Below are 21,879 nucleotides of genomic sequence, written 5' to 3'. Positions count from 1 at the left end.
GCTATGGATCATATAGCATCAGTCAAAAGCAGGGGACTGTAGTTTAGCTTCAGGTAAAAAAAAACAAGCAAACTTGTAACTCAATGCACTGCTGTTATTTTTAGAAAACTTATGGCAGACAGAAGACCAGAACTAGTACTGCATGGGCTGTATCTCTTCCTCTCCCATGCAAAGATGTTACCCTAGTAACAGGACCTGCTGTGTGATTAAAAATTGAACCTGGAGAACCCAGTCCCTTTATAGGCCAATGGCAAGCATCTCTGAGGACTATGACTTAAGATGCAGAGTGTTAAGATTAGAGGAAGGTGTCACATGAAAGCATCTGGAACAAAGGCATTAGGGTAAATTATCCATGCAGAACATGCTGTCTATGGGGTGAAAAGAGCTCCTTCCCCCACCCACCTTAAGGGTAACTGAATTTCAGAAAGGAGAGATTGAAGGTCCACTCATGGGTTCTATGTTCTGAAAAGACATTACTGCACTGCTTCAAGAAGAACCCCTGACTGCTGGAAGATGGCTTCTCTTAATCAAGCACTTTTCAGGATAAAGCAGCCATGGAGGGATGAAAGAGTAACAAAGGTCAAACGAAAGGGTACTTGATTTGTAACTACAGGACAGCAGTTGAACTTGGGCTTTATACTCTTTAGTGAAATTTGGTCTCCTGGAGTAGGTATTAACACTATGCATCAAGTGAGGGAAGGGTGTCAGAAATACTAGCCCCAGAAGGTAGGAGAAGAAAAAGTATGCACTTACCCTCAATAAGAAAGTAGGCTTGGTTCATGAGTTAAATATACATTCCCCACAGAGGTCAGTTAGCTCCATTACCTGTTAACTACCTGGTCCATTGACACTGGAATACCATTGAGCTAATGAAGTAAGGTGACTAGAAGGAAGTCTAGAGTTTTAATCAAAAATATTGCACCACAAATTAGTTCAGTTGTTTCGTAGTGTTATATAATACAATCCATATTTACAACACAAAAGGAATAGATTAAAATCCACTGGTAAATGTTCATAGAAAGAATTATATATACCCAGGAGCTTCTTTAGAAGTACATTAATTGTTTTAATATATACACCATAGATTATTCTTGATGTGATAGTTACAGAAAATTCAACACAGGAAAACTAGCTCACGGCAAATTAAGGACCTTAAGTTCCTATAGGATCAAATTGAAGTTATGCTATTCAACAGATACTAAGTTTCTCTAGCATACAGCCCACCCTGATCCCTTAACCAGCTGAGGAGACTGCTTTCCTTCATGTTAAACAGCAACCCATAGCAGATTAAGGAACAACTCAAACCAGCTTTTAAATAAATCCTTAGGCAGCATGCTGGTAGTCACTGGTAGACAAGAACAGTAGGATGGGCATCACTGTACTGGAACTTGCCTGCCCTAGATCCACTGTCATCAAGAGACACTAGCAAGGGTCGCTACTGCAATTGAGAATGTTTGAATTCCTATGGAAAGGAGCCATTCATCCTAAAGTAATTTTTATAAATCACAGTAAAATGAAAGCTTTAGCTTTAAGTACACACAGGCATAGCCCTCATTGCTCCATTTGGAGAGGGAAGAATAATGGATGCAAGTCTCTGCCCCTTAAGATTCATTAAATTTTCTAATATGAAAGCACATTACATTTGTACATTGTTGTAAGTTAACTGTGGTAAAGGCAGCCCTTGAGCCCCTCCATTGAGAGTAATGCTGTAGGCGAAGCTGAAGCTATTAAAAGGTGTTTACATAGGTCAGAGCCTGTTTACTGAAAATCTTATTGCTATTCTTCCACAATGGAAGGGTAACTTGATTTATTCCACAAGATTTATAAAACTCCTTTTGACATAACTCCTACACCCTCAGTAAGGTTAAAATACTAAAGTGACTACGAATGTCTTATCAAGAAACATTTGGTCTAAAATTCTCTTAAGAGGTCGAATTTTTTTTAACAAGATGTATTTGATAAAAATACTGTTATTCAGCAATAACCCAAGAGCCTTTTTGCCAAAGAATAACTAAACTTGCTGCCTGTTTAAGTTCTATATTTTCTATGTAGCTTTTATAAATACTTCAGGTTTTTTTTAAACAAAGCTGGACAAATTGCTGCTTCCTATTTTTAATGTAGTTTGTGGTTAGTGACTAAGGGCAAAACTCTACTCCAGCTCTGTATAGCAGATCAGGACTTAGTCTGTCCTTCCTCTCCAGGGAAGTTCATAGTATTCAAGCCACAAGCTGCTGTGTGCAATCTGAATTCTGCCTTTACATTAAAAAGACTAACACATGCTCCAACTAAAGAATAGGAGGACAGGAAAGAGCTAATAAGCCCACCACCTTAAAATCAAAGCAAATTTAGTTGCAGGTAAATGTAAAGTCTGAAATAGAACCAATCAATACTGCTTTAGCGGGAAGCAGATATTAGTTATAAAAGTCTGCTGCTAGCAAACTTGTAAAGAAAAAAAAAATCAAACATTTTATACCAACATTCTTTGCCCTTTGTATCACTTAGATTTTTTTTCCTTTCAGTAAGAACTTTGGAACTCTTCTTTTAATTATGTTTACAATAAACTGAAATTCAGCTTTAAAAAGTATTTAAAATTGTTGACTACCTTTCTTCCCAACACTAACAACCTATGATACAGACTAGTACATTAATTTAAAAGGTGACTTAGTATTAGGTACTATAATTAAGACCATTTTAAATATTAATTTTTTCTTTAAGAAAAGTAAAAATCAGACAACTATAAAGTTGTGCTCTCTCTCTGAAAATTAAATAAATGTCATCTGTGCAGTTTTCATGACTGCAGGCCAGGATCTATGCACAGTAAAATTTACACAGTGATATGAACAAATGCTAACAAGTTACATCAGTATAACAAGGCAAGACTTTGTTTTTGGTTATAACCCTTGTTCGTGTTCTCCAAAAAGCTTTTAGAACTGTCAGGAATTGAACACAATACCACCAGCAAACACCCCTTCATTGTCACCTGTGCACAATGAGAAAGGGAAGCTTTACTGTATGTACCTAGAGTTATCGAACTCTAGTATTTCGTGACAACAGAAGCTGGGATCCCCCATCGTGACAAATGTAAATGTCAAAATCCTGAACTGCCACCATTGTTTAGTGAAATTAATATAACCCTGTGCCAAGACACAGGATTTATGAGCATAAGGAGATAGCTGTTACACAGCTAACAGGCCATTGAGACAGAGTCCCTGAATCCATGCCAGAGAGAAAATTTCCATTTGCAGTGAAGGATGCTGCTTGTACAGTATATCTTTGTAAACAATTTGTCAAAATTCTTGTACAAAATACTGCAATGACAGTGATTAAGACACACCTGAACTAGTGTGTGAAGTGTCCTTTTCACAGAAAAAAAGAGGCTAGAAGCTGATTGCACATTTTCCAGTTCCCTTAAGACCATGCTGTCCTGGGATTCGAGATGGATGGCCGGATACTGCCTTTGGGAGATGGCTTTGACCCAAACCACGACATCTGGCATGGGAAAGCACAACACATATTAAGCTAGACTCTTCTTTTAAATCATGAGGATTTAACAAGGGACATCAGCCCATGGGGGCCCCCATGATTTGGTTAAAAAAATCAAAAAACATTTATACAACATAAGCAGCAAAAGTATTTGCATCCCCCACCCCTCAGAACTAAGAATCCAATGAAACTGGTTTCACTGATTTTCGTTGTCTAAACAGCACATATTCCTTCTGCTTTCATAAAATTTAGCTGATTATGTATAACAGGATTATTTGTTTAAATTATTTCAACTGAATGTTCCTTTAACTTCATACAGTTTAATTTGTAATCACAGAACCCTGATTAAAGTCAAATGTAAAATACCCACTGTGAAATGGCACCCCATATCCCTCCTGTATACTCAGATATCTAGTCTGAACATGGTTAACTTAACTCTTGATCCAGATAGGAAGAGATAATGACAGAACAGTGGGCCTTGGGGTAACACCACATAGCCCTTTACACACATCCATTAGTAAAATCTCCCTTATGCCCCTCTGTGAGAATTCTCATTTTACCGAATGGGAAACAAGCAGAAACAGGTTATGCGACTTCCATGGTCATACAACAAATCAGTGGCAAAGGCAAGAGTAGAAAGCAAGAATTCTGACTCAGCCCCTTGCTCTGAACACTTAAGCACTTCCTCTGGGAGCCAGGATTAGAACTAAGGAGCTACTAGCTTCCTACCCAATACTGAGTCCACTAGCCCACACTGCTGCCCTTAGTACTTTTCTGGTGCATGGGAAAGTTGTCCTGTACTTGCCTTTGCTGTCTTATACATCACTTCCAGCAATACTACAGAGAAGAGTTTATCATTGTGAGCAGAAACAGAGTGAGTACAAATCACTAATAACCATGTAATGCAAATTGCAGCTTGCTATGCCCTTGAGTACAGCAGCCAGTGATAACTACCACATGAGAAGAGCAGAGACTAAAGCAGTTAGAGATTAAACACCACAAATCTATGGGGAGAGAATGGGTCACTATTAAATGAGATTCAGGCACAAAACAGGAAGCTGGCAGGGCTCTGCTGATAGAAAATAAAAATGACAATTGCCACCAAGAGGATGAAATGGCAAACTACTCAAAAGATAAGTTCTTGTTTAATCACCATGTAATTTATCTGCTGTAAACATATTTAAATGTTTGTAAACAGACTGGTCTGTTAATTGCATGAAAACAGCAATTGTCATTAGATACAGAAGCTAAAATTTGGGAAATATGTTGCTGAACATCCTCATTGTTCTATGCTGGGACATCTAGGAGAGGAGACGTATAAAAACAAATCTTACCTTGTATTCCAATGTTTCTTTGAGCATATTTTCTTCCTCTTGCGAAAAGTTAAGTAACACAGAAACAGCTTTAATTAGGTGGAATGCCTGAAATAAAAACAGATGTGTTGACATTTTGCAAAACTCTCAGGTCTCTAGGTCCACTCTGGGATTATGGGTAGCACCAAGGATCTGTGCAGGTTTGTTATGTAGCCTCTATCCTATCCCATTCACAGGTGTGGATTGTGTCAGCTCTAGGGAACTGCCTTCCATAAATCACTGAGGTGGCTTACTTCCTGTGATTGGCAGGTAGCTTTTCTTGATTCTTTAGTCTCTGTTGTGGTTTGCATAGTTTGGGGGAAGCACTTAATTTACCTGATTTGAATGAAGAATGCAGTTGGTTCCCATGGTAACCCTGAGTAGCTCCTAGGATTAACCAGGCTGGTGTATAGGCAGAATGGAGACCTACAATATCCTAATGTATCTTTAGTGTTGAGTCTCTGTTCAAACCCTCGCTACTAATATTTTAAATGGCTGCATCTTATCCGATCAACAGGACACCAGGATGCAGCTGATGCTTCAGAGACTAACGCAGTTAAACATAACACTGTGCAGCTGCAATTCTTGCTAGATCCTCATTACAGTTGGCATTTGTGTTTATTAGTAAGCATCAGTGACTGTGGTGGGCAGGGAGAAGAAAGCCATCAAACGTAGAGGTGAGAACAAGTCTTTACCTCAGATTCCCGGCAGGACATGAACTTTAGTACCACATGTTTAAGGTATTCAAAATTGATCTCCCGTGAGTCGTTTAAATCAGAGTTGTTTGTGACAGTCATGGCAGCATTAGGCACTTCAGAATTTGGTTTCTCACGTATTTCAGGGATCTCGTTGTCAGGCCTTATTTTCTGAAAAGGAAAAACTGCATTTTATATTTAAAAGTGATATGAATTTAGTACTGCAGGAAGGTGCTATCCTGATACCACTGGAGACTAAAGTCCTCTATCCACAAGACAAGTGTAGCCAGGCAGGAACGCTCAAGCAAAAGCTTCTCCCCACCTTACCCCGAAAGAGCCACTTGTAGGGAGAAGATGGTGATTGTCTCCATATCCACTAAATCCTTGGTCCCTCTACCCAGACTGCCAGCACAGAAGCTGCTAATGGTGTCTACATCACACAAACCACTTCTGGAACTGGACCTAAATCAAAAAAAGAGTGCTGTCTCTAGCCTGAGCAGGATTTGCCTTCGTATTGTAGACGGGAAGGCTCTGTATCCCATTAGCAACACCAGAGCCATCCAATCCTAATAAAAGGACATTTAAAACCTTTAAAGGCAGGTAAGTTACCAAATTTAATAAAAATGACTTCTTAGATGACTGCACCAAGTTGGTCTAATGCTGATTGAGACAGGGCTCACCATTTCATCCCCTCTATCCCTCCCCTCCCTCTACCTAGGATTGCAGGGGAGAGTCTTTCCCAAAGATGGACACCACTAAGGCTGCAAGATTGACCCGCAGAGGCAGCTAAATAGCAATTAAATCTCAATTCTTCCATCTCCAAGGAGAAGCATCTGGGAATCCTCAGTCACCCTGGAGCCAGGTCTTCAATAACCCAACTAACTATCAAGCAAAAGAAAAAACCAAGATGTGCCCAAACCCTGTTCTGCATCCTTTTATTCACTGTGAAGTGACCACAAGGAAGAGTCTATGAAGGAATACATCATCTCTCTTGTTTTCTAGTGCAGGTTTCCAGAGATGAACAAAGTAACTGTAGATTACTGCTAAGTGCAATGAACCAATCCTCAGCCCTTACATCAGAGGAGTTGCAGTGACCTGGCCACACCAACTGTGGATGCTACCCTGGATTTCCCCTAGGTGCAAAACAAGAGATCAGGGCTGGCATAATTATTTACTTGTGCTGAAATTACTGATTGACGCAGTACTCACATCCTGATTAACACCTCTTAGAGCTGTGGAGCATCTGTGGGTTAATGAATATTTATATCCACAGACTGGGGATTCATTTTGCTGGGCACTCTGTAAACATATATGAAGACATTCCCTACCCCAAAGGGTTTACAATCCAGATGGCAGGAAGTTTTTAAAAACTGGCAGCATAAGTACCTTGTCAACATCAGGGGGCTGGAAAGGTTCAAGACTTACCAACTCTTTCTGCAGGGTCTTTTTGAGCTCTGTCATTCTCTGCTGTAACTGTTTTATCATCTACACACACAAGACAGAGAAACTGATATTAGCTTAACAGCATGGACGCTTCATATTTGAATATGCTCAGACCTACAAGTTTCAAATGAAAAAAACCCCAACAATTAAAGTGTACCTAATGGGGCAGACATTGAACAAAGTTAATGGCTCTGGAGAAGGAATCTGACAAGCCTAAATACTCTGCTCTTTCAGCCACACAGTGCAGCAGGAATGGGATGAGGAGACTATTCTTTAACTCCTGGTGCGGATTAATGTGACAACATTAGAGAGAAAATGTGAGGTTAACAGAAAACAAAGGGAACATGGCTGCAACAAGGGGAAAGATACTGCATCAGATTCTGAATCTTCTCTGACACAGAAGCACGATCTTCTGTTATGTATATGGCTCCATAAGACTGCAGAGAGCTAAGCTACAATGGATAACTGTGCATGCTCAAGGAAATATGGAGACATGTCCTAGGCCTGGAACGATCCCCTTAAAGCCAGTGGGTCAATCCCCACTTTGAAGAACCACTTCTTCCTTAAGGCACACCCTAAATGAAAAATCGTAGAATAAGGGGTTAAAAAAATAAGATAACTTCTTCCCCTGTATATCTTGTCTTTCCAGCACTATATTCTAGACTAATCTTTCTGTGGAAGGCTTTGCCTTGACATCGTATCTTGTACAATACCAAGCATATTGTCATCACTTAATAATGAGGCTTCTTAAAAGAAGTGGGTCTAAAGAAAGAAGGCAGAGCAGTGAACCATGGTGTGGGAAGCTGTTCCAGAGGTAGGAGGGGACAGGAAATCCTTTGGTAGCAGCAGGTTTGCAGGAGGAGGGCAGGACATTAGTACCTAGGGTCACACATTACCTGTAATTTTGTGCTTTTCTGCAGGCCGGATGGCCCTCACTGACACAGGGTGGGCTGCTGAATCAGGAATACAAACAACATGAGCCAAATGGGAAAAGCCATTTCCACTGTATTTCGGTTACCTTGTTTTTCTCAGAAATTTGCTGCTCCATGTCTCTATTGTCTTTCTTAAGTTGAATAATGTCTGCAGCTGCCACCTCTCCATTTTGTTCCACTTCGTGGTCTTCTGGAGGATACAAGTGCTTATTAAAGGCTCTTGCTGCTTCTAATGCCAAAACCTTCAAAGGTAAAGAGCAAAGCAAATCTCAGAGACCACAACTTTGGCAGCCAGGTGCCACTGCACAAAGATAAAGCTCCACTATGTTTTTAAATGGTGAGTTTAGGCAGGACAACCTCTCATTTGTGAAACTACCCAAGACAGACAACCAAAGGGACACGGTAGCTGTCTAACAGAGGTGCTGCTTTTCATAGGACACTTAAAAAAACTGAAGGAGATTGGGTTCTTCTAGGCCAAGTGCACAGTGACAGATACAGTCAGCTCTGGTGATGTTTCGAGGCAGCAGGTGGGTTGATGGGGTGACCAATTCAAAGCCCATCACATCCCATGGAGAGGTTTTCTTTTCTTTCAGGCACAGCAGGGTGAGCTGAAGTCTCTGCACATTTTGATTTTCCTGACAAGAGTGGAGGAAGCCCTGCAACTTCACTCACATTTCTCCCACTGGCCAGCAGGTGCTCTTGCTGCTCCTGCATCTTCAACCTCAAAGCACTGATCTGCTTTCCTGCAGTTTCTTCCCTCTCTGCTGCTTGGCTCTTACATGCTTCTATGTCAGACTGCAACAGGTGCATTTGCAGCAGGAGAGCTTCATGACCTGGGTCAGGACAGACATGGTTAGTGCCATTCTACAGAAGAAAACAGTAACTTCTATTAATTTTCTGCAGACAGAGTGAGTTGCATAGAAGGCAAGTGGGAGAGCGTCAGGCCTATTTCCCCTCTCCAGTGACGGAGGAGGCAAATACAATGGGGACCGAACATCAATGCAAGCTGCCTCAGAGCTTTAACCAGGTGACTCCTAGTTCTTGCATTATGAGAAGGGGTAAACACCACTTCCTTACTCACTTTCTCCACACCAGTTGTGATTTTATAGACCTCTAGCATATCCCCCACCCCTAGTCATCTCTTTACTAAGACAGTCCGTGTCTTTAATCTCTCCTTACATGGAAGCTATTTGGTACCCTAAATCATTTTGGATGCTCTTCTCTGCACTTGTTCTAATTAAAAGTGCTTGCATTTTTATAAACCCTAGGTCAAGCAATCCCTGAGCTACAGAGACTTTACCAAAATGAAGCAGTTTGGGATGAGTGGACTCCTTTGGTCTAACCTTGACTGAGTTGGTTTAGCGCCTCCTCTTTTTTTAGAATCACATCAGTTTTTTCATTGATCAACTGGTCCTTTCCCTTTAACAGTAAAATCAGATCTGTAACCTTGAAGATAGACAAAAGAAGATAAACAGGAATAGTCAATATGTAGAACCCACAAATGCTAAAATCTTTCTGTGGCCTATCCAAAGGGTTATAGAGTATCACCACCTCAGCCAATGCTGGTCCCTCATTAAGAGAGGTAGGGTTTGAAAGCAGGACAAGAACTCCAATGGAAAAAAAGATACGGCTTTGGGTGAACTCTACATTGGAATTGCAACTTCTGTCATGGTCAGCTGATGGCAGCTATAAAATAATTACCAATTTAAAACCATACAGGACTGCAGCTTAAAACGCTCTGCAGTGAGTGGACCTAGGAAGTGGGATGTTGAATACTGATCAGCACCACTGTGCGTTTACGGTGATTTCCTAGAACAAGGGTCAGCTTACTGGGCTGGCTCCTCAGCACTAGGAGAAGCAAGTTCAGTGGCAGCTTGAGATGTATGCTGGGATAGGTAGAAGAGTTTGCTGTTGGCTGTAGCTGCTAGTGGCTGTTTGCCCCCAAATAAGATTGTAAAGACACATATGCTAGTTCCAGGCCACAAAGAATGTGGGTTAGAGGTCTGGGAGTACAGATTAGTTTACACAGCTAATTACTACAATGCCTAGCAAAATAATACAACTAATGGCCAAAATTGATCAAAATCACATGAAGACTGCTGAAGCCTTCTGACCATCACTTTTTTCAGATAACAGAACGGGGCTCACTTCGGATTACAGCAAACCAAGTCTTTTGTGTTAGGAGAGAACAGCTCTGAATGTGCAATAGATGCTGCTCTTCTTCAATCTCTTTTTAAAGCTGCAGACACTCACCATCCAGGAAAGGAAAATGTCATGTTCTGTGTATGCACACTTGGTTTATAATCCCATATGTCAACACAAACCCATTCAAAATCCTGTCTGTTTGCATTCCAGGACATAGAAATGTAGAAAGCATCACTTCCATCCAGAACCTGGGCATTCTATGTGACCCTGACTGATTCATGAAGAGTCAGATCTGCAATTCACACCCAAGAGCAAAGAACCCTAAAGAGCTGGTTCTGAAGGCTGGATTCAGTGAGATTGCACCATTGCTTAGCTCACAACACACAAGCTCCCAGCAACAAACAAGCATTGGCCTAAGTTGTCCAGTAACACTTTTCTAGACAAAATAACGTGGACTTGACAGTGGGTCCTTGAATGCCAAGTTACCAGCACACAGCAAACATTTCTGGGTTAAATTGGGACCACCTTTTAACAGCACAAACAAGGCTGTGATCTAGTAGAAAAAAAAGACTGCAAGAACTGTAGTGTGATGCTTTTGGAAAACTGTCAAAAAATGATGGAGAACCTTAGCACTGGGCTCTCAGCTAGCCTGTAAGCCATGTGTTCCTATCACTGGCCCCTAGCCCTCCCTCTCCTCTTCAACTGTTTAATATACCCACCTGCTGCATCCTGCCATAATCTGATCCTGCAAACGAACGCTTACGCACATACCTAACTTTGAACACATGCACAGTTCTATTGACTTCAGGGGAACATCTCACATGGGTAAAGTTACACATCTGTGTAAGCATTAACAGGAAGCCCTTAGACTGGACACTTTTTGGGGCAGAGACTCTTCCTGGATGTTTGGGGCCTAATCCTGATTTGGGCCCCTGGGTACTAGGATAATTACTAAAACAGAGTCCAGCCTGCTCTGTGTGGATTAGGGCAATCCAAGGGTTCAAGCAATAAACCTACCTGCCGCTGTAATTCCTCCCTTTGTTTCCGTGTTTCTTCCAGTGCTTTGGCAATTTCGACACTGACTGTTTCTCTGCTACTTAATTCCTTCTGCAAACCAGTGATAATTCAATAATTACTTACAAGGAGAAAATTCAGTATGAAGCTTTCACAGGAACAAAACTAAAAGCCAGTGGTTTCTCAACTCCAAGATCCAAATCCATTCCAATCCATCCAAATGGAATTTATAGGTTATTAGCACACACAATCTCATCCATCAAATCAGACTTCTTGTTAAATCAATGCTAATTTAAGACTGGCAGGGAGTCCATTTCTTGGAACTTTTCACAAACTCAGGCAACTTAATTCAGCTTACCTAAAATCTAACACTTTTTTGGTTTCTATTGAAGTCAGTCTTCACTGCTCTTCTGCTGAAAAATTGTTGCCACATCCCACTCCAGAGGTATCTGCATTTCAGCGATGGGTGAGTGACCCCTAAGCATTAGCTGTAGTGGTTTGGGATTCTTTTTAAAAATATATGTGGACGAGAGGATTGATACTGGCACCATTTTTGCATTGGCACTGCTGACAGGTGCACAGTTCTGGTATGCAAAGACAAACCTGATCATCACATGAAAAGTTTTATACCTGCCAATTCCACTTTTTCTTTTTCCAATTTAAAAGACACTAAGAAGGAAATGACTCCCTCCAGTGGCCAATTCTTAAATTCTACATCACACATGAGGGCTGATATTTAATGTTCAGAGTTTTCTATGAGAGTATAATCTTAAAGGAGAGAAGGTTTAGGCTTTAAATGACTGAACAGGGTTTTATTTAGTAGTCAACTAATTTAGATGCAGTAGCTCTAAAGGAATGAAATGATGTATTGCTAATGCTATTCTATGCTTTTATTAGTGCTTTTCTTCCTCAGAGGATTTCAAAGCTATTCATACTTGACAGTATCCCTTTAAGTACTGGAATGCATTGTTTATGCCAGTATTTAGTAAGACCTAAGCATTTTGTGTCAAGAAAGTACCAGCCATTTGAAATTAATCTTGAATGGTTTGTATTCTGTGTAGGATTTTAATTCCAGAGGAAGGTGTGTGGCAGTAATTAACCATGATCTGAACCTAATGTGGCTTTAAGTATGGACAAGAGAGTACAGTTTGCCTTAGCTGTTTATCAAACTTAGTTCTTTACTCAAGCATAGTCATCAACACACAGTTAGGCCCATACCTTTAGTCTTTCCAGTTCAGACTCTTGTTTTTTTAAAGAACTTTCATATTCTTGTCTGCATTCATTAAAATCTTCATTTTCCTGTTCCAACTGGCTCTGTAAAATGGAAATATCTTGTGTGCCAAGAACCAGTGTTTTAGCATTTACGGTGTAAGTAAACATCCATACACCCCACCCCCAAAGAGATGTTGATTTATGCATATTCAGTGCCTCTGAACATTGTTGCTTGGAGAAAGATCTTCACCCTCAACTTCAAACCACTACAGTATGAACAGCTTTGAACCTGCAGTTATATATGAATTCAGTATTTTCAGACAATACACAGAAGGGTTACAGGTGATGCCAGAGACAGAATCTGGGGATTCAATATCCCTCTAAAGAACAGTTTCTATACTTACTATCTTATGTTGAGAAGTTGTTTTATCAAACTCTCGAGCTGTTTCAAGGGCAGCTATTTGAGCCTCCAGCCTGCTAATCCGTTCCGCACACTGATGCTTTACAGTTGAGATATGCTGTTGTAATTTGCTGCTCTCAACCTCTAGATCTGTTTGCTTCAGGAAAAAACATTACTGTAAGTTAACACTGTATTAACCCTATGGTTACTGGAGGGCAGAGTATGTGGAGCTTTCAGTCAGAGAGTCAGGCATAACTTCATATTGCTCATCCCCATCCTTATTGCCAAAGAATGACAATGCTATGCTTTATTTCTGTGGCCATCTGGCACCTACCCTCACATACAAATACATTTACTCATCTTGGAGCCAATGCTGCAGTATTAGCAGGAAGAATTCTGACAACTGCAGCCTTATCAATAATGAAACAGAACTGGTAGTCACTGAAAATGGTGAAGACTGCTTTAGTATGAGTAGCCTGAGTGATTAGAGGATTCTCACCAGCTTTTGGATCTGTAGATCCCTCTCATCGATTTCTTCTTTGCTCTTCTCTAGTGCCCCATTAGCAAGCTGTAATGCTTGTTCAAGTTCTTTCAGCTAAAACAGGAGAGTAAGTTACTCCCTTGTCCATAAAGATCGATATTACTGGAGAACAGCACACAAAATAGTAATATGGGGTAGGGAAGGAACTAGCAGAGGAGGCTAAACACAGAAACCCTTAGACTGCACCTTTCAGGAAAGGGCCTACCTGGCACATGTTGCTTTCTTTAAAATTCTTCAGAAACTCTTCTCTCTCGCAGAGCAGTCCCTGTGCTTCAGTTACTTTGCTGTTCAGTTTAGTGACCTAGAAATAGGAATCGAAATGTAAATAAATTAGATAAGGGAATGTGTCATACCATGGCCCCTGCCTCAAACGCCCTCCAGCAGCTGGCTGTGGCATGACAAGGGCACCTGCTTCCATCTATCCGTTATTCACCCATGCAAAGGAATGTTGTCTCAATGACCAATTCAAACTCTTTTATTCATATAAAATGCCAAGTCCACAGGTTCCTTGTAGTAAAAACAGTTCCTCCCAACCCCCAAAAGTAGAACTTGATTACAAGAGCTCTTCAATCCCAGTGAAAGGTCTCTGGTTACCCGGTCACCCACTCATTAATCACTCTGTCAGAACTCGGTTATCCCCATTCCAGGGCCCCACCCTCAGAGAGTTTCAAGACGCACTTTTCTCCCACAAGTCTCTTCCTGGAGCCCAGAGTCAGCCCCTCACTTGTAAGTCCTACCCCTGCTCAGGGGAACCTCCCTCCAGGACCAACCCCTTTTTCCTGGGCATTTTTCACAGCCCACCAGAGCTCTCACTGCAGCGTTACATTCCCCAGGCCTCCTTGTCTGTGAGTCCTACCCCTGCTCCTGGGGGCCTCCCTCCAGAGTTAACCCCTTGCTTCTGGGCTAGGCTTACGCTGACCACTCTGGCTCTTCCCTTTTTCCTAGGGACCACTGTGCAAGCCTTCCTGAACCTTTGCAGGGTTCCCAAGCTCCAGCCAGTCCTTCAACTGTTTTCCTCAGAACTCATCACCTGCAGCTCACTGTTACTACTCTCCTGGTTTCCTGTAGCTCTTTCTTTCAGACAACTCTCTGCTGCTCTCTCCTCTGCAGGAAGGAGGCTCTGATAGGCCCCTTCCCATTTTCCTTCAGGGACCTAGAAGGGTCTAGGGCACAGGTACCATCTTTTAAGCAAAACTGGGTGGGTGTGGGTGTGAGAGAGTCAACTGGCCAGTCACCAGTGCACTGGCCTCTTACTTCTAAAAGGCCAGTGTCACCCTGTGACGGAAGGGTTAGCATGAAATCAAGGCTACAAAATCTCTAGGTAAAATACACGCCCCCCATAAGGTGAATATGGTGAGATAAGATTTCCTTTCAAAGCTCAATGTTATATTCAGTCTCAAATCTTCTGAAAAAAAAAAAAGACTGAAAGTTTGGCAATTTGTGTTGGGTTTTAAATAAAATTCTTTGGATGCTAAAACACACCTAATCCATCCAGATGGCCAAAAGTGCCAACCCCACTGAGTGCATTGGTGAAGGAGGAGGAAATACCTGGGCTTCCAGTAGGTTCACAGTCTCAGCATGATTGGTTCTAGCTGTCAATAGCTGCTGTCTGGTGTCATCCAGTTTCTGCTCCAGAGCAGTTTTCTGAAGATTAACACACCATCACAGATCATACAGGGGGACTCCTAAGTTCTATCTCTAAAAATTGATTTTATGCTGAAGGCAAGATAGCCATAATCAAACAGCAGTTACTAGGACTTGTAAGACACCTTTGCACCTAGGAGCTGACACTGAGTGAAGCTACTGATCACTACTGTACAGTATTTGTACTGAAAATGGGAGACTTGGAGATGCTTGACTGAGGTCCAAGTTGAGGATGTAATCAGCATCTGTGACCAACTTCAGGGAGTCAGAGAAACTACAATGTTGCAACAGAAATACCTCCTCTACTGCCCTTTAGAGCCACTCTGCTGGGATACTACAGAACACACATGCAAAGGGTAAAGTGTATACTAGCTGTAGCATTTACTCTCTAAAAGGACATTGTGCTGCCTCTACAAGTAGCTTTCAAACTGGACTTGGATTTATTTAAGCCAGGTTCATTTACTAGCTGTACCAGGCTAGGGTGCTGTGCACTGCAGGCAAGTGCTATCAGGGAAAAGCAGGTGTCCCTGTCTGCAGACCTAGGCTGGGGAAACTTGCCTCTGTTCAGAAACAATATGGTATATCAGTGCTGCGGAAAGGGGTCAGGAAGTAACAGGAGATATTGGCTGTGCTCAGTTCCCCTACGTGCTCTCTCAATTTAGAGCTATTTCTCATCAGTGCTTGGGTCTTCGCTCTGTGGATACAATGGATGGTTTGGACTTTGCTTAAGAGTGCCCAGAGTTCTTTCCCATGTGCTTTGCAAGCCCTTTTAGCAACTAGAGCACAGAAGAGGAGGAATACACATTAGTGTTAACTCTTTGGTTACTGATATTACGGCTTGCAACCTCTGTGTGCTACCCTCACTAAAGACATGATCTTGAACACACTTGAGCAGGTCTAAGATTCCATCCAGCAGGCGCATAGTGCAAATACACACTGGAGGAACAGAGGCATACGCAGGATATGAGATATTTCTTCTATCTGTACTGTATCGACAGATACAGTAATAGCCAGACAGTTCTCAAGGGATTTAAAGCAGTCTAAAAATGTTACCTCTTTGAGTAGCTCCCACACATGTTCATCCCCTGAAAAATTCCCTTCTAGTCTCTTTTCCAGGGAAGACACTTTTTCCTGCAGATGTTCAAGGAGTTTATTTTTCTCATCAGCTTCAACAGTCATCTGTTGAATAAAAAGCCAGTGTCATCTTTATAGCCTAGCTCTTAGTACATAGTGGTTTCACTGGGGGGAACACACCCACCCCCACAAACAGACATCAAAAAGAAATTCTCTTTTATGAAAGCCACCCTATGTTATCTTAGGGTATGTCTAGGCTGGGGAAGAAAAAAAAGGAAGGAAGGACCAACCCACGGCAGCAAGTCTCAGAGCCCGGGTCAACTGCCTTAAGCTTATGGGGCTCGTGCTACAAGGCTACAAATAATATTGTAGACACTGACACTCAGGCTCTAAAACCCGGCAAGAGGGTAGTTCTCAGAACCTGGGCTCAAGCGTAAATGTAAACATCTGCACTGGAATTTTAGCCCCATAACATGAGCCCAAGTCAGTTAACCCAGGTTCTAAGACTTGCTGCCATGGGTCTCTCTTTTTTTTTTTTTTTTTTGCAGTGCAGACAAACCCATACAACATTAAATATATACAAACTCAACCTGAAGCTAGGTAGGTAGATAGATTATTCCCTTTTTCAGGGCTGTGGTTGCCATTTCTGAAGCTTCACTGAATCTACCCATCCATTCAATACTGGCCTACATAATAATTTGTTAGACCTATGTAAAACTTATTGTCCCAAATAAAATAGAGAATGTATTTTAATATCTTGAACTGGGATTTCTATAGGAAGTGTTTGAAATAAAGATGTCATTTTAACTATTGCAGTTCTACCAATCCATGTTATTTGCTTGGTCCTTTCAGCCTTTCCAGTACAGGTCTGCAATTTTATTACTTCCCATCTGGAAAAATTATGCAGTATGGACCCATACTTAACTTACTAAGTTGTATGCCCAACAGAAGCTAGATTTTCTTGTGATGATTTCTGGATGTCTTTGGTATTAATATTTTGGATTTAGTATGACTATTGCCAAAGACTTCTGTGATACCTAATTTAGTTACATGATTCCCTTCCCTTAGCGCTTCCCCAATTTGTTAACATATTGTCCACAGTTAGCAAAGCTCCATTATGCAAGCTTCTTGAATTTATTCACAAGATTGCTAGTTGGGGTATCCTGGCTGGCAATTCTCACACATTTACCCCACTTTCCAGGCATTTATAACTCTCCTGCTGACAGTCCTAAATAGAGCAGAAACTTGCTATAAAAGGTACTTACAAAAAATTAAGTCTCGTTCTTGCTTTACATTTACTAGCTTTGTGTGTTTTTACCTGCTGGTAGCAGGTCACATGCCTGGTTCATAATTCAACTGAGGAAGTTAATATAAAAATTTCTGCTTAAACAATTCAGGAGCTATATTGCACTGCATTCATGCCTTTCAGACTGATTAAATACAATCCTCCATCTCGGGTATAGGAGCTTGGGAACACTAAAACCAAACCAACTTCTGAGTGCCCTCAGATCACACACATAAGAATAGCCATACTGGGTCAGACCAAAGGTCCCCACACTTCCACCTTTAGTTTGTGTTGTTCATATTCCAGTTTGAGAGATTCATGCTCCATCTGTAAAGTTTCCAATCTCTTCTCACAACCAGAGGCAGCAACTCGAGCCTATGGCATATAGGAAAATAGTTTTCTATTCCAAACTCAGTTTTTACAAAGCAAACGCAAACAAACATTTCAATGAAGATCCAGTTTGAACCGTCACATGAACTGACGGGAAGGAAGGTATCAGACACCAATTATCTCAACTTACGTTTTGCAAGTCTGCTGAAAGATGCTGAATGAAGGTTTGTAGCTCTTGTCCTCTCTGCTCCAGGGCAGTGATCTTATTTTCTGCATTCACCTCAGCTGCCACTAATTCATCCCTTCACAGAAAGAAAAACAGTAACTCAATGTGCCAGCAAGCAGAACGCATCTGCCAAGGGAAGGAGGATAGACTAAGAAACCTATGATTTGTTTCTAATCTTAAGAACAGCCATTCTGGCCTGGAACAACTATTCACAGGAGCTTAAAAGCGAGTTACTGCATACTTCAGCACTCATAACCAGGCGGAAGAATGGTAGTGACTGATCACAGAGAACTCTGCTAAGTGATCCAGGTTGCATACAAACAAACCAAAAGTTCCAATTTAACTGTAAAAGGGCAGTTTTAGTAAAATAAATAAAAAAATAAATAAATAAAATAAAAAATAAAATAAATAGTGTATTCCCTGTCACACACTAGTATGCAAATATTGACTGAGCATTGAGTCTACTATACATGCAGACCCTTTGAGCGGAGCTAGAATCAAGTGGAAAATAAATCAGAATATCTAGATATTGCGGACAGACTCCTCTACCCCACCACATACACACCTCTGTGCTTCCAGCTCCGAGTGCTGCTGCCGCAACTCTTGCACTTCATTGCTCAGAAGCGACGACAAGTGGCTTGTCACCTGCAACTCTTCTTTAGCACGGGTTAGCTCTTGACTGCATGCCTCTAGCTCCTGTTCTGCTCTGCTTAGAGACTCTTCCTTTTTCAAAAGCTGAACATTAGAACATTATCTTTGACAAAGATGAACTGATACTGTTAATAAAGGCTTCTGAAGGAGGTGTCTTGCTCCCTTTATCAAAGTTATAAGATAAATTAGATTAAATTTTACACATAGAAAACTGAAAATTCAGTGCCAGCTGGGAGTTTACATGATATTGCCTGCAGACACATACTGTACAGACTCTAACCTTCAGTGAATTAAAAACAGTAGAACCTCAGAATTGCGAACTGACCAGTCACCATAACCCTCATTTGGAGCTGCTAGTAAGCAATCAGGCAGCAACAGATACAGTAATGAATTGTGTTAAAGGTAAAATACTAAAAAAATAAAGGGAAAGTTTAAAAAAAGATTTGAAAAGGTAAAAAAAACCTCTGTTCTTGTTTCATTTGAATTAAGATGGTTAAAAGCAGCATTTGTCTTCTTCACAGTAAAGTTTCAAAGCTGTAATAAATCAATGTTCACTTGTAAACTTCTGAATAGGGCTATCGATTAATCGCATTTTAATCGCATTGTTAAAGAACAGAATACCAACTGACATTTATTAAAATATTTTGGATGTTTTTCTACATTTTCAAATATATTGATTTCAATTACAACACAGAATACAAAATGTACAGTGCTTATTTTGTATTATTTTTATTACAAATATTTGCACTGTAAAAACGATAAATACTATTTTTCAATTCAGCTCATACAAGTACTGTAGTGCGATCTCTTTCTCATGAAAGTGCAACTTACAAATGTAGATTTTTGTTTTGTTACATAACTCCACTCAAAAACAAACAATGTAAAACTTTAGCGCCTGCAAGTCCACTCAGTCCCACTTCTTGTTCAGCCAACTGCTCAGACAAACAAGTTTGTTTATGTTTATGGGAGATAATGCTGCCCGCTTCTTGTTTACAATATCACCTGAAAGCGAGATCAGGCATTCGCATGGCACTGTCGTAGCCCATGTCACAAAATATTTATGTGCCAGATATGCTAAAGATTCATATGCCTCTTCATCTTTTAGCCACAATTCCAGAGGAAGTGCTTCCATGCTGATGACGCTCATTAAAAAAATAATGCATTAATTAAATTTGTGACTGAACTCCTTGAGGGAGAATTGTATGCCTCCTGCTCTGTTTTACCCTCATTCTGCTATACATTTCATGCTATACCAGTCTCAGATATGACCCAGCACATGTTGTGCTGACAAACAGCAGCTACGCTGCGCGCCTTTTAGTGACACAGCTGTAACAGCACAGCAGTGTCACTAAAAGGTGGATAGTGCAGACAAAGCCTTAATGTTTAGCCACCAAGTAGTATATATTCTAGCACCAAAAAGACGATGGACTATAAAATAATCTCACCATGTGTTTGACTTTGGCCAGTTCTTGCTGTTGAAAGCCCTCCAGTTCATCAATTTCATCTCTCTTTTGGAAAAGATTCAAACTCTGCTCCCTCATTTCTTGTAACTGAGCTGAAAGCATCTCTTTTTCCTATTAAACAACCACCAAAATTAAACAAGGAATCCAAAATGTCTGTGACTCAATTTCAGGTCAGCAACATATTAAATTAAGCTTCTTGGGAACAGGATCTTGTTTTATGTTTATATCTGCAAATCACCGTGCACTTTTATGGTGCTATATAAATAACAGACTTCTTATATATGTATTTTTAGAATACATGCGTCTCAATAACCAACACAGCTTGCATTACTGAACTTCCGACACTTTCAGGACTGTGCTGTGAACAAGACAAATAACTTTAATTTAAGAAGAAATTATATAGAAAGTTCTTTACACCCACCATTCAAACATGCCATGATAGGCAATTAATACTTGAAACACTTGACAGCAAATCTAAACATCTGTTTAACGTTTCTATGGTAAAAGATGCCTGGAGCAGAGACTGTTGGACAGCTGGAACAACTACAGCAAGAACGAAATCCTTTATGAAAAATTACTGAAGTGGAACTAATTTCTGCTATGATGCTGACAACACAAGACTGAAGTCAACATATGCCTGCTTTTGGACAATAACTTTACAATACGGCCATGGCTGCACTCACGTTACAGCTCTTTTGGCAAAGACTGCTCTCCTTTTTATAACAAAGATACTCTGGTAGTGAAGCACTTCACGTCAAACCCCCAGTGGGGTAGGTGACCTAAACAGGCAAACTGGTATTGCTGTTACACTTATTTCATTTGCACGCATCCATGGCTATGAGCCAACAGGATTTTTCTCCAGCCAGATATAATTCCCTTATGCGAATAAAGCTCTGGTCTATAGTTATTACAGTGCTCACCAGCTACTTTGGTGACAAGGCTAGAAAGGCTCTTAACAAATCTCACCAAGTCAATGCTACACAGAAAAATAAGGGGAGCAGTAATAAAGCTCATCCTGCAGCACTCTGTTCAGCAGTTGCCATAGCAAATGCATACAATATTCATGGCAGGAAATGAGCATCAACAACAGACAGCAAAGGTTAAAGGTCAACTGCAGCAGCACACAAAGGAAGAGGAGCGCTTGCAAGTGCCACTACATAGTCTATACTAGTGAGGGTTTGGTTTATACAGTGCCAACAGAGCGCTAAATGCTTCACAGACAGGCATGAAGACATGCTCACTGTCCCAATCAGTTTATAGTCTGAAAATAGAAGATTTTGCTTTTTTTTTTTAAAAATGTATCAGCTTACACATAAAGATCTTCCTCACCCCAGGACCACTCTGCTCTCCCTCTCACCACAGAGGGATAGGAGATTAAATCACTTCCTGGCATGCAGTGCAATTTTGGAGTCCCTGACCCCAAATCTCCATGGTCAGACCACAGAGCTCTCACACTGGTCTGAAAGGAATAGCTGCGAGACCTTAGCACTCACATCTCTCTGTCCCTCAGCTGTCCCCTCTGTAAAATACAGATAATGCCTCAGCAGCACTGTAAGGGATTAATTTACTAATACATTTCTTGCTTTATGCTTTCAAGTAAGTGCTATCTCAACCCTCCACTAACAAGACACGAGCAATCTGGGTAAAGGCTGAGCTTTTACATCTATGCTGGCTGGCGTGCCAATCTTTCATCTCTTGCTTGCATCTGAAGTCTGTGATTTGTTATTCCCTCTCCAAAACTAGTTCCAGGTTTAACTTCTGGGGTGATGAAATGGAGAATGAAACATGAATATCCGGTCTCAGCAAGAGAACAAGGAATCAGATACTCTCAATTACATTTTCTGTATAAACCTTTGCTTGCCAAGTCCCAGTATATGCATAGGCCTACATTTAACACAGACATATCAAAGGAGACTTGCCTTTTCAAGATGAACCACCTTTTCCCTCCATTCCTGCAAAGGGGAAGAAAGGGGGACAGAAAAAAGAAAG

The 21,879-nt window shown here is 40.9% G+C and overlaps 1 protein-coding gene across 4 annotated transcripts in view; it reads right to left on the bottom strand.

The window, feature by feature from the left end:
• Positions 1-884: 884 nt before the first annotated feature.
• GOLGA1 (golgin A1) overlaps positions 885-21,879 on the bottom strand; it is a 28,919-nt gene continuing 7,924 nt past the window's right edge. For 3 of the 4 annotated variants that reach the window (XM_043498684.1, XM_038374127.2, XM_038374130.2), the window contains 19 exons: positions 21,810-21,842; positions 19,873-20,001; positions 18,342-18,511; positions 17,741-17,852; positions 17,500-17,595; positions 15,915-16,040; positions 14,766-14,861; positions 13,423-13,518; positions 13,176-13,271; positions 12,681-12,833; positions 12,283-12,378; positions 11,068-11,157; positions 9,249-9,351; positions 8,578-8,738; positions 7,992-8,147; positions 6,956-7,015; positions 5,531-5,701; positions 4,818-4,904; positions 885-3,489 (listed from right to left, as the gene is read on the bottom strand). In XM_043498684.1, coding sequence (XP_043354619.1) covers positions 3,409-3,489; positions 4,818-4,904; positions 5,531-5,701; positions 6,956-7,015; positions 7,992-8,147; positions 8,578-8,738; positions 9,249-9,351; positions 11,068-11,157; positions 12,283-12,378; positions 12,681-12,833; positions 13,176-13,271; positions 13,423-13,518; positions 14,766-14,861; positions 15,915-16,040; positions 17,500-17,595; positions 17,741-17,852; positions 18,342-18,511; positions 19,873-20,001; positions 21,810-21,842 — 2,112 coding nt within the window. In that variant the 3' untranslated portion in view covers positions 885-3,408. The remainder of the gene's footprint in view (positions 3,490-4,817; positions 4,905-5,530; positions 5,702-6,955; positions 7,016-7,991; positions 8,148-8,577; positions 8,739-9,248; positions 9,352-11,067; positions 11,158-12,282; positions 12,379-12,680; positions 12,834-13,175; positions 13,272-13,422; positions 13,519-14,765; positions 14,862-15,914; positions 16,041-17,499; positions 17,596-17,740; positions 17,853-18,341; positions 18,512-19,872; positions 20,002-21,809; positions 21,843-21,879) is intronic. The other variant, XM_043498685.1, reaches the window with a different exon arrangement.

This window comes from Dermochelys coriacea, chromosome 16, assembly GCF_009764565.3.
Source record: "Dermochelys coriacea isolate rDerCor1 chromosome 16, rDerCor1.pri.v4, whole genome shotgun sequence".
Lineage (NCBI taxonomy): Eukaryota > Metazoa > Chordata > Testudines > Dermochelyidae > Dermochelys > Dermochelys coriacea.
Note: the sequence above shows the minus strand (reverse complement) of the source record. Positions and strands in the feature narration are given on the sequence as shown.